We start from the raw sequence: 12,171 nt of genomic DNA on the forward strand, positions 1-12,171 counted from the left end.
CAGAACAAAGCACGGGCGCTCGGGAAGGGGAAAAGGCTCCGTTAAGAGAAACCCCAACGCCCGCGGGGGCTCACGGCGATCGCTTCCCTCGTGTGGAAGAGCCCGAGGCGTACCGCGCGGTGACCCCCGGCCCTCACGCCGGGCCCGGGGGCGGTGGGAGCGAGACCGCGGGGAGGCGGTTTCCACCCGGACGCTTTTGTACAGCGGGACGGCGCCATGGCGGCTGCCGCGGCCTGAGGGGGAGCGCGGTGCCGGCCGGGGCGCGGGCCCGCCATGTTCTCCAGGGCGTTCCGGGTGAGATCCAACACCGCCATCAAGGGGTCCGATCGGTGAGTGCCGGGCCGGGCCTGGGCCGGAGCCCCCCGCCGCGCCGAGGGGGGGAAGGCCCGGAGGCAGGAGGCCGCGCTCCGCCGAGGGAGCGGCTCAATCCCGCCTCCCGCGCTGGGCCTGTCCCGCTGCCTGGCGGGCCCTTGGCCTGACATCGCCACGGTTCGGCGTCCGTCTCGGTGCCGCGCTGGAGGCGGCGAGGGCAGCGGCGGTGCGAGCGGTGGGCTCCCCGGCTGCGGCGGCTCTGCCCCGCGGAGATACGGGCTTGGGGCAGGCACGGAGCTGTGGCCGCTGTCACCTTGGATTTGCGATAAACACGAACTACGGGTCTGAATGTGAAACGCACTTTTCGCTTGAAGGTGCTGCCATAATTAAACTAGGCTTAAATGAACTGTTATGTCGAGGCCTAGCTGATCCTTCTCTACTTTTATGTTCTTACTTGTGTAGTGATGCTGGGCTGACTTGCCGATCTTTTAGATTCATTTGACACGTCTGTGAATGACAAACCCACCTTGTGCCGGTCACCGTGTCTTAAAACATGGATTAAAACTAGTGGGAGAGGGAAATGTGGCTGCACCCCTGCTCCTCCATGCCGGAGTCTGTAGGTGACAGACCTGGTTGAGCAAGTCTGACGCTCCCAGATTTGTACTCTGGAGCTCAGAGCAGTAATGAAATGACAGTCCGTGAAAAGCAGAGGCAAAGACAGCAACAGGAGCTGTAAGCAGACGCTTAAGGAAGAATATCAGCAGGGTAAGCATATTTGGCCTTTTCCCAATATTCTTCCAGCACACAACTCTCTCATTTGTAAACCCAGACACAAATGCTTCAAATTACCTTCTGTGAAAAAGTGGGAATCTCATGAACAGCCAACAAAATAGTAACTACTGATTTAGGAATTATTTTGAGGGATGGTCTAGACAGCTTGGTAACACATCTGTGATTTTATCATTACAGGAGAAAACTACGAACTGATGTTGCAGCAGCTTTTCCTAACCTTAGCGCTGAACAATTGACTGAGTTTATTCCAAACAAGGAAGAGCTTAATGTCATCAAAATATATTCTCACAAAGGGGAGGCTGTCACTGTTTACATGAACAACAGGAATCCAATACTGTTTGAAATTGAGAAAGCTCTGTATCCAACAGGTATGGGGAGTGGACCAGAATAATCCTCCCTTTTTACTTACTGGGCATCCGCCTTTCTCCACAAGATTTGTTTGTGCCTGTCTTAAGTACTTATCCTATCCCTATAGTATCATACGTTTCATAATCTTTAATGTGTTTATTCTACTGACATCTTTGTGAAATCCAGTGGCATTTCTGGATTCTTTCTGCAGAAAAAGAAATTGAGGTGCTGAGCGTTTAGAAACCAGGAAACAAGTCTTTTAAGTCATAGTTTAGCATCTTAGCCCCTTTTCTCTCTTTTGTCCCCTGCAGGGTGTAATTCCAAGAAGCATGATGTCCACTTCCAGGCAGGCCTGGAATTAGGCAATGAATTGCTCTGATATTCTATGTTTTTATTTTTCCCCATACCCAGCAATTCTTCTCTGTTGGAGCAGCATTTTAGCTCAGCGCATCCTTGATTTAAGGAAAATAATGGAAACATTTATCTATATCCTTTATAATAATTCACAGGAGCTTGAATTAACTAGCAGTTTATTTTTCTCCATTACATCTACTAATTATTGTAGGATTGTTCTGACTTCAGATTTCTCGATTACCCCAGTAACAGGAAAGTGGTTAGCTGTGGTTAGTATTGTGCTGCTTAGCCATAAAGATGGGAAGAAGCAACAGGTGGAGAAGTTTTTAATGATGCATCTTTAAATTTGGTTCTGTTTTGGGACAGTGTACATGCTGTGGGTCTACCCAGATCTTCTCCCTGCTTTTTCAACATGGCCCCCTGTGCTACAGAAACTAGCAGGAGGAGCAGGTAAGAGGACTAGAACTTTTGTCACGTTGTGTTGCAAAAAGGAGTTGCCTTCAGGGCTTTTTTTGATGTTATCTTTCCCAGTGGCAAAAAAGGTACCTGAAATAAAAAAGAAAAAAGTATAAAGAGTAAGTATTCACAAAGTAATTCATGGTGATGTCCTAAAAAGGAAAATAAATCTGCTGTAAAAAAGTTTGTGAATGAAACAAAGTAAGTTAAGCTGTTTAAATGCAGTAACCTGTTCCATGTGGGAGTCTTGGATTTGGAAATATCTTCTCAGGGTGATCAGCAACTCTGAATTGGGACACAGCACTGCCTGTGTCATTGGTCTGTCTTTTTTTAGAACTTTCCTTGAGCACCTGAGTTTGTTTCTTTGCTGCCACCCTGCTTCCTGTCAATTCAGAGGTGAACTAGCTTATCCTATGGATAAGAAGTGAATTTATATTGGAACCTACAATTGTAATCGCTGTCAGGTAAATTGTGGATTGTGCAGTGAGGTTGGATTTTAATTCCTGGATTACTGGCTCTACCACCCAATTATGGATCAAGACTAACAAGAAAGGAGTTTTATTTCCTGGAACCTGCTTTGGATGCAGTTCAGACTCATGTGAATCAGGTCTTTATAAACTTTAAATTGCAGAACTGCTCAACCAGAAAAAGATTAAATTGCAGCCGCTGCAGCCTTAGTCTGTAAATGGCAGTGTTCGTGTAGGAAGAGACGTCTTTTTTCCATTACACAATACCTAACGTAGAACTCGAGTCCCTCTGTTTACTTCGTTTGCTTTTGGGGAAATAAAGTGCTTGAATGTGTAGTTGTGATAGACATGCGAGCGAGCCTTGCTGCTGACTTGTAGTGACCTAGTTTCTGGGAAAAAAAAAAAGAAGTCTTGCTAATGGGGGAAGGACGTTGATGAAAGAGGGCTGCAGGTCATTCATCTCCCATGGCAACCAGGCTACCTCTGCTACGATCCAAAGATAAGAAGCTGGCCACCGAGACAATGGGCACAAAGGCAGAGAGGAGAGGTAGAGCCACATCTTAGAGAGAAGAGGAAAGGCATGAGGCTATCCAGTGCTGCAGACACGGAGGGAGGGAGCAGATTTAGGGAGCATTCAGTTACAAAGAGGAGAAGCAAGGCGGTGCTATTTGTGATATGTGTTTCGTGAATTCAAATATTTACTCTCTGCCCTGGTTATTTACATAATATACACTTGCTACTTACCTTGTCATGTTAAGGTCTTTATGTGATTTCTGTCCTCAGAGATGTGGAGCCTTGGTTGCAATTGCAGAGTTCATTCTAGATTTGCTGAAAGTAGTTGTGACAGTGAATGAGAGGAAAAATATTGTTGGCTTCTTCAGCATACACATTAAATCTATGATGCTGAGGAAAAAAGTGAGATGCCTTCAAAACCAAACCGTGGAATGCAGGTCAGTCCAGGAGACTGCAAGCTCTAGACAGTTATAGCTGCTATGAGGGAGAGCAGATGCTCTTTACGTAATTTGGTGATGACGTGATGCCGTACATGAGGCATGGAAAACTGTTCTTAACTCACATGCCAGTCTATTCACCCCAGGTATGGAAAGCAGAAGGAAGCATACAAGAAGGTGTACTGTTTCTCTCCAGATAGCAAGGAGATGACTAAGGCTGCTTCCTCCTGCTGAGGAGAGTTCACAGCTGAGTGCAGCTATTGTGTCAGATCAGGAGGGTTGGGTCAGCAGTGGCAAATTTTAGGCAATTCTCTCTTCAGGGAGAGAGCTGCTGCGATAACCTGTCCTTGGGGCAGGGAAGAGTAAAAGGGTAGTTCCAGACACAGCTCCTTGTTCGTTTCTCCTTCTGTGTCATTAATGAAGAGTAATGCTGTCTAGGGTGGGAACTCGTAGCTTTTAAAAACAGCACTCCCTTAGGGCCTGACAGGGCAAGGGGCTGAGCATGCTCAGCTTTCTGCAGTTTTTTGGGATGTACCCTTGGAATTAGATCCCTTCCTCCACAGGGTGGTAGCAAGAAGTGCTGCCTTACTAGGAGAAACGGAGAATCATGTTTTATCTGGCATGTGCTCAGCTATTAACAGGCTTGTGTTTTTGCTGAGTAACAGGAGGGGTAGGGGCGGAGGAGGTGGTGGCTGAGGCTTTCATTGAGAAATGGATGTGCTTTATTCTTTGCTTCAGATCTGATGCTGCCAGGAGTTGTAGTGCCATCTTCTGGCTTTCCTCAAGTGGAGCCGGGCACACTCTGTGCTGTCACCCTCTTGGGAAACAGGTACGGAGGATTCTTTATTTGTATCTTTCCTTAGAAACTAAAAGTGAAACAAAGCTGTTTTTTAGAGGAAGACTCTGGGGGTTTTGAGGAAATAAAAGCAGAATTGTTCTCATGCATTTGATGCACTGTGGACCTAAGCAGTAGAAAATACAACAGAAAAAAAATCCACTTAGGTTTCTGGGTTAGGATATGTTTCTTTGAATTTTGTTTTGCACAACCTTCACTTCAGTATCACCCCTGCACATATCCGTGGATTCTTTGGAAGACTTTACGTACCAGAAAGATGAGACAAAACCAGAAAATATCTAGATGCTTTAAAAAAAAAAAACTCAACAGGTTGTAAAGAACAAGACATCATAAAAGAAATTCAGTATATCACAGTGGCACAGTCTGTCTGTGTCCAAGTAACACAGTGTATTTGTGCTGAACTGCTGAAATACTCCCTTCTTTTCCCAGAGCTCCAGTAGCAGTTGCAGTCGCCACTATGTCCACGGCAGAGATGCTGGCTGCTGGAATGAAAGGGAAGGGCTTTGCAGTGTTGCATACTTACACAGATCACCTCTGGTGAGTATATTGCCAGGCATTTGGTAAAATGTGTAACAAGTCTCATGTGTGTACTAAAATCAAAGTCTGTGACCCAGTAAGCTTAATCTGTCAGTTCAACAAACTGAGTTATTTGGGTACAGTTTAGATACGACCATTATTAAGGTTTCTGCTACATGGTTTTGATGACCACACTTTTCTGACAGAAGCAAGTGTCTGTCCTGACATCTATCCATTATATCATGTTGGAAATAGATATATAAAATTATTCACTTGATTCACTTCCTTGAACCTGAGTGTAATTCTTATAGAAATGAAGCTAGAACATCCCTGTTACTCTGATTTTAGAAAATATTCTTGTTCTGTAAAAAGTGAACTTTGAATCATTTTTGCTTAAAAACGGTCAACTGCGCCAGTCTCAACCAAATAAATGAGTTATTCTGCATTTGGATCCAACTAGTCTGCTCAGTTTTAAAGTAGGATTCATGGGGGGAACATAGAGTTTATGGAGAAAGATGAATTTAAAATAAATGTTATAGTTTTGAGAATGCAGAAAAAGATCCATGCAACTGCCAGTGCCTTTTATCAGGGTGACATTTGTTCATTGTCCCATGGGTTTCAAAGCAATAAACAGAACGCTGTTATGCTTTTTCTTCCTTTTATAGGGAATATGGTGACAAATCTTATCCTCCTACCTTAGCTCCCTTGGTAACAGATTCTGCTGAAAAGGAGAGTGCTGAAGATGAGGAAGAGATGGAGGGGAAAGAGCCTCTCATCAGCTTCTCCACTGACCCATTGCAGCATGTCGGCATGAGTGATTTGAGCCTGAAGGAGCGAGACGGTTGTGCAATACTGATGGGGAAGGAGAAACTCGATGAGAACAGAGCTGCAGAAACAGCTGAAGATGCTAACACAGAGGTTCAGCAGGAAGCTGAAGACAGCAGGACTCCACAAGGTGTTTTTGCATACAAATAAAAGAAACTATGCCCCTTTGGTTTGCCAGTGCCCATACCCATCATCTAGATTACTGTGCATTCTAGACAGCTCACTGTGCGAACTGGGTAGAGATGGTTCTGTGTGGTCTGAAAGAACCAAGTGCTGTGTTCTGAAAGACAGACTACTCACAGCTTGCTTGTCCTTTTTTTCCCTGCAGAGCAAATGGATGCATTATTTAATCAGTGCTTTTTTCATGCCTTAAAATGCAAAGTAAAGAAATCAGATCTCCCTCTGCTCACCAGCACGTTTCTACGCAGCCATATGTTCTCATGCTGGTATGTGGTAAGAAGATTGTCTTTGGATTTGCATGCTGGGTTTTTGGCTTTAAAACTGTGGGGATCCTGTGCTATTTAGGTTGAAGTTTTTGACTCAAAAGTAATATTCAATCCTTATCTAAGGTTATCTAAGATTATGCTTACTTCTTATATCAAATACTTTAGTGTAAGGGTTGTCCAGACCAGGATACGCACTTGGTAGCTACCTTGAGTTGGCTGACATTTGTTTCAAGATTGCCTAGTCACTTAAAGGGCTGTTTGCCTATCCACAGGAACATCAGCACTAGTTTCGCTCATCATGTTATATTTATTAGCTTGTTTGAAGTAATTCTTTCTGTGTGATTCATAGTTCCACTGTTAAGAAACTTCTAGCGTTAAGTAGCAAGATTTAAGAAGAAATGAAGGGTGACTTATAACTAAAGAACTTTTAAAAATCCATTTATAGCCCCGCTGGACAACAACTGGACATAAAGAAGTCAAGCTATAAGAAGGTGAGATTTTTCTGTTGGTTTTTGGATTAATTTAAATAAGAAATGGAAGGAGAGAAAAAGTTTGAAGTCAAAATTGTTCAAGTGTTAGTAAAACAGACAAACAAAAAAATACTAGAAGCTGTTCTTAAAAGCCAAGTTCTTTTTATCAGCTGTCTGCTCCTGTGGGATCCAGGGAGAAAAGTAATTGCCCTGAGAGCATGAGCATTGATCTGCTTTGAATGCAGCCAGTGCTGTCTGCCACTACGTACTGTGATAGCTATTAAAGGGTTCTGATCTTGTTGGACAGTGCAATTACTTTCAAGAAGAGGCCATTTTTTTCTAAAGCTGTTAACGAACAAAAATGAAGAGAAAGGAGACTGTATTGTCCCTGTTGTGTAGATGACAAGCAAAGACAAAGTGCATTGCCAAAGATCTCACAGCAGTCCATGTGAGATGTACCTTAGATGGCTAAGTAGTTCACAGAGCAAACAGACGGCAGACCTACAAAAGGAACACTTGCTTAGTCTGTTTTAGAGCCAGAGGCACTCACTGCTCCTTAACAATTGCTGCATTTGGAGATGCAAATGTGTGAGGGGTGTGAGGTTTTTTAAAAGAAGTTTTTCTGATTTAGCAAGTAATTTTGGGGCAGTCAGAAACACAAGAACAGGAATTTAAAATGCTTGACTCCACATTTCTGATTGTTACTTCCTTCAGTTCTCTAAATTCCTGCAATGTATGCAGCACCAGAAGATCTTACAAGTGAAGGAGCTGAACAAAGGTGTGGAGAGCATTGTGGAAGTGGACTGGAAACATCCAGAGTATGTAGAATGTTGTAGTCGTCTTTTTTTAAAAGAGTTGGTAGAGAAACAACTTTGAAAATGTTAAGGAGGATTCAGTTCATTGTAACACTGCAACAAATTGCAATGACAAATTTCTGGCTTCCAGTTTGGATGCTAATAAAAGTTAGAGCATCCAGCCTGTTACCAGTCACTAAAAAGCACATTCCTCTGACAGTGGCTGGATAGTTTGTGTGGGTTTCTTTGTTGTTGTTGGGGGAAGGGAGGCAAGAAGGTTTGAAACCCATCAGGCAGTTTTCCACCTATCTAACAGTGACTATAATGGTACGACTGTTTTATGCCCTTCCAATTTAAGCAGGTCTCCCCCTCCCCTTTCCATCTGTGTGCTGGGACAACTCATTGTTCAGCTTTGGAGTAAACTTACTTGTCTAAACAATAACTCTAGTAGAAAAGATGACATTGCTGCTGAATAAATGCTCATGAAACTAGAGTCTCAGAATGTCATATAGGATCAAATCAAGCACTGTGCAAAATCAGAAGCCAAAGTTACAATCTCAGAAAAATTAAAAAAAAATTGCTGTGTTTTCCACTACACATACTGATTTGCACAAATAGTCTTTCCCTTGCAGTTACTTTTTAACAGATTCCTCTATTGGTGTTTCTATTATCTTTCTAAGGATTAGTAGTTACCTCACATCACAAGCATCCTACTCATTCCTTCTGCATATTGGCACGTCAGCGCGCTCTTGGAATTTCCCAGCGGGCCTGAGACTTCCTGTTATATAACATCTCCTTGGCAACTAATGGAGCGGAGAACATTTCTATAGATACCAGCATATCTTCTCTTCTGCGTTTGGAGAGAAGCAGAATTACTTTGACTTTTTGCATTAACTTTTCTCTCATTAAACTTGGCCTTATCATGAGGAGACAGGCATACTCAAACTCAGTTTGTTAATTCTCTTACCTTTAAGCATAGAATCTGCAGCTCTGGTCAATGAAATGTGACTCCAGCTCCTGCACTGATACGGTTCTTAGCCCTCTCTTCCAGAACTGTCTTTTATCAACGACCACTAAAGAATAATTTCAGCTTTTAATGTCTATACATTTGTGGAGAGTGCAGTTGGGTTGGTTTGTTTGGTTTTTTAAATGTAATTCTAGGGATTCTACGGAATGGGGCTTCATCCTTTGCATTATGGCAGTTGTCTCTAATTACGAAAGTCAAATATGCTTAGAACAGCTGGAGAGATTTACTTTTTCCACAACATACAGGGCTTTACTCAGAATGAAAAAGTGTTTAATATTAATCACCTAAGTTAAGGTGCTTATTTATGTGTATCTTTGAAATGTGTACAAAGACAAATTTAGTAATTGCAAGTAATGCTTCAAAACACTTATTTCATCGTGTCCTTTAATCTGCAGACACAGGCCCCCACTGCAATGGAAGGCATTTGGAGGAACTAACATAGTACACAATAAACCAGAAAGCTTTTTGCACGAGACTGCTAGGTTTTCATTTCTCAGTGAAATGGAAGTGATAAGTTTGAATCCCTTTCACTCATACCAAATAATTGTCATTTCAGCGTTAAAGCATTTGCAGTACCTGAAGGATTTTCTTCAGCCTCTGCTGCCCAAGACAGCAAGAGTGAAGACAGAGAACAAGTGTACCATGCTCCTGAAATCGTTCCACTTTATGGAGTCTCAACAAAAATGATCCCACTCTTTCAGGAATCTGGACACAGGTAAGCACTAGAAAAGTACAACAAAGCCATTGTTACGTGAGAAGAGAGACTAATAAACCCCTGCTGCTACTGGGTTTTTTTTTTAGCCCTCATGGGGAGGGCCCTGCACTGCTGTCAGGAAAGATGATGGGAATCAAGAATATATTCATAGCTTCACAAAGGGAAGAGAGAGATGAGGCTGTGACAACTGCATTCAGCAAGTACTCACATCACTTCTCCCACAGCTAAGGAGGTGATATCTCCAGTGGCAAAATTGATATATTTTACTTGGATTGTCTTAATTTGCCAATGGATAAGGCATGTTCTGCCTACCCACGGTACAGTTTACTGAAAAGAGGGTGCCCAGATAATTAAGAATTCACTTGCATCCTTGTGCCCTAATCTTGTCTGTTTTGAGATTGTTGAGATAGCACTCAGTGGCAGCCTTTCTTCAACTGAGCACTTTTGTACAAGTTATCCACAGTCCCCTGAAGTTAGGGGTGCCATTGGGGTCATCCTCCCAAACTAGGCTCCCAGAACCAAGGGGTTTAGAGCCTCTGTAATTACTGCTGTGAGCCTTTTACCTGGTGTACAGCAGCTGAGGCGTAACAAGAAATCAGTCCCTAGCAGATGTATTTCAGTATTGAGCTGTTGCTACCGAATGCAATCAGGGTAGCTGCTGTCTTCTGTCTTAGAGACAGAACCCAACACCTAACTATTTAATAAGTTCCAAAGTTTTCTTTCTCTTTAGAAAAGGCAGCATCCTCTCAAGCAGCGAGGTGAGAAACATCATCATTAACTACGTGAAGACTAATGAGTTGGTTGATGAAACAAACAAGAAGTAAGTACATATGGAAGCTGTCCTACCCTGCTTCCACAGGAGATGCTGAAGTTAGAGGAAAAAAGTGAGCTCGTGTGCTTCTAATGTGTGGTTTTGTTTTGTAGCTTTGTAAAGGTGAATGCCATTCTGTGCGACTGCCTGTTAGATAAATTGGAACAAGATGAAATCTCAAACCTGAAATGGGATGACCTCTTGAGCAGGTGACTGTTTTCCCAATGTAGTGTTTCTGTATGACACAGTTTTATTACATACAACTCAAAGCTCCATGTTATTGGAGCTACCTAAATTGTAATTTCCTACTGGTAATATAAAAAAAATAAAATATCCAGAGACCTTCACTTGCAGAATCTCTCATTCTTCACCATTTAACAAGCATCTGGCATTAAATAGTGTTGGGATTTTTTTTTTTGTTTACCTGCTAACCACTTATCAGGGAAAGCTTCCTAAACAAACAGTGCATGGTTCTGTGTATAATCTGTATGTACATATTTATAAAGTCATCCTTTCCAACACATAGCCGAACATGCCCTTTTTTAGGCAATGGTAGTCATCCTGCTCCTTATGTGCAGCACAACTTCGGTGTTTATAACCTAAACCCACCTTTTAGAGCCAAGAGGCCTGAGTATCTCACAAGACTGTTGTTTGCATATACTGAAAAACTTTGCCTAAATGTCCCCAGCATCTTACTTGCCTTGAGCTTCTTCATCACACAAGGCTTCTGAGGCACCTCCAGCCGTTTCCTTTATTTCTGAAGCCAAGTTTGCTTGTGGGATAGTAACATAGTTTATGCTGACTTTTGAACTGAAGTTGTTCCACCGATCTGTGAACAATACAGCTGAACAATAGCTTAAAGACACAAATAGAGGTTTTCCTCTACAAGAACTAGCGTACAAAATTTTACCAGTAACAATCTAATCTAAGCTATAATTTTTGCAAGTCAGTAGACTAGCTTTCTTTTTAGTCAGTCCCTTTCTTTAAATGAAAGCCAGGATGCAAATCTTTGCATGAGATCATCATGCATTGTCTTCTTAAGATCCCAGTTCTTCTCACACTTAGAATCTTGTCTTTCATGCAGTCTCAACAACCTGTGAGAGGCTACAGTGGGAAAGCAGAGTTAACATCAGCCTTGCTGTACTGTGTGGACTAATTGGATGTATGAACTTTGTCCAGGTGCCTTGACCGACTGCAGCCCTTACACCAGGTGACGTTTTTTGGACAAGAACCTATTGTGAGGAAAGGAAACATTGAGCCCATCGACATAACCATAGCACAGAGGTCATCAAATAAGAAGGTAAAGAGAGAACTAAAATGACTGGGTTTGAGCAGAAGCCCAGATTCTGAGAGCAGCTTTGGCAGCTTGTTTTTCTGGGATGAATGGGACATGACTTGCTAATACCTACAGCAGTGATGTTTGCAATAATTATTAAAACCTGTAGGTGACAATTATCAAGAACCTTGAGCTGTATGGTCTAGACCCACAGTGCGTGGCCAACATTCTCCAACAAAAAGTACAAGCCAGTGCCACCATCACCCCAGTACCGGGATCAAAAGACAGAGTTCAGGTCCAGATCCAAGGCAACCAAATCCACCATCTGGCCAAGATGCTGCTAGGTAAGTCTGTTCTGGGACTGGTTACAGCAAGATACAGATTTTAATGCTTGAGCTCTGAATATTTACCTGAAGTCAACTCTTGGTTATATTGCAGAAGAATACCAGCTACCTCGGAAATATATTCAAGGCCTTGAGAAGGCTCCAAAGCTTGGCCGGAAGAAGTAGGAGAAAGATCTATTGTAAGAATTACTCAGATCTCATTATTTATAGAAGTGTTCTGCCAACAAATCAAGGATAATGTACAGGCCCTGTTCATTCAAAAATGAGTCCTGGATGTTTACAATGTCCATGATTCACCCAAATAATACTGCTCCAGCTGTTCATTTTTCATAAAAATAAAAACCCTGAATAAAACCTCTAGCATTATCCTTTTCCATATATTTTTCTACAAGTTCCCAATGGTGCACTGGTT

At 42.6% G+C, this 12,171-nt stretch overlaps 1 protein-coding gene across 3 annotated transcripts; it reads left to right on the forward strand.

Moving 5' to 3' along the window:
* The first annotated feature begins 29 nt into the window (after nt 1–29).
* On the forward strand, nt 30–12,119 carry EIF2D (eukaryotic translation initiation factor 2D). 3 transcript variants are annotated; one of them, XM_054803690.1, is made up of 16 exons: nt 193–329; nt 775–1,077; nt 1,282–1,472; nt 2,173–2,256; nt 4,418–4,508; nt 4,965–5,072; nt 5,717–6,006; nt 6,205–6,322; nt 6,768–6,813; nt 7,507–7,610; nt 9,170–9,328; nt 10,059–10,148; nt 10,253–10,348; nt 11,319–11,439; nt 11,585–11,759; nt 11,854–12,119. In XM_054803690.1, the coding sequence occupies exons 3-16, from the start codon at nt 1,418–1,420 to the stop codon at nt 11,922–11,924; spliced, it is 1,608 nt and encodes a 535-aa protein (XP_054659665.1). In that variant the 5' UTR covers nt 193–329; nt 775–1,077; nt 1,282–1,417; the 3' UTR covers nt 11,925–12,119. The 3 variants fall into 3 exon arrangements, with proteins under 3 accessions (XP_054659664.1, XP_054659666.1, XP_054659665.1); XM_054803689.1 differs by lacking the exon at nt 775–1,077 and having other exon boundaries at nt 30–329; XM_054803691.1 differs by lacking the exons at nt 775–1,077; nt 11,585–11,759; nt 11,854–12,119 and having other exon boundaries at nt 30–329; nt 11,224–11,357.
* The last annotated feature ends 52 nt before the right edge of the window (nt 12,120–12,171 follow it).

The sequence above is a fragment of the Grus americana genome, chromosome 25 (genome assembly GCF_028858705.1).
Source record: "Grus americana isolate bGruAme1 chromosome 25, bGruAme1.mat, whole genome shotgun sequence".
Taxonomy (NCBI): domain Eukaryota; kingdom Metazoa; phylum Chordata; class Aves; order Gruiformes; family Gruidae; genus Grus; species Grus americana.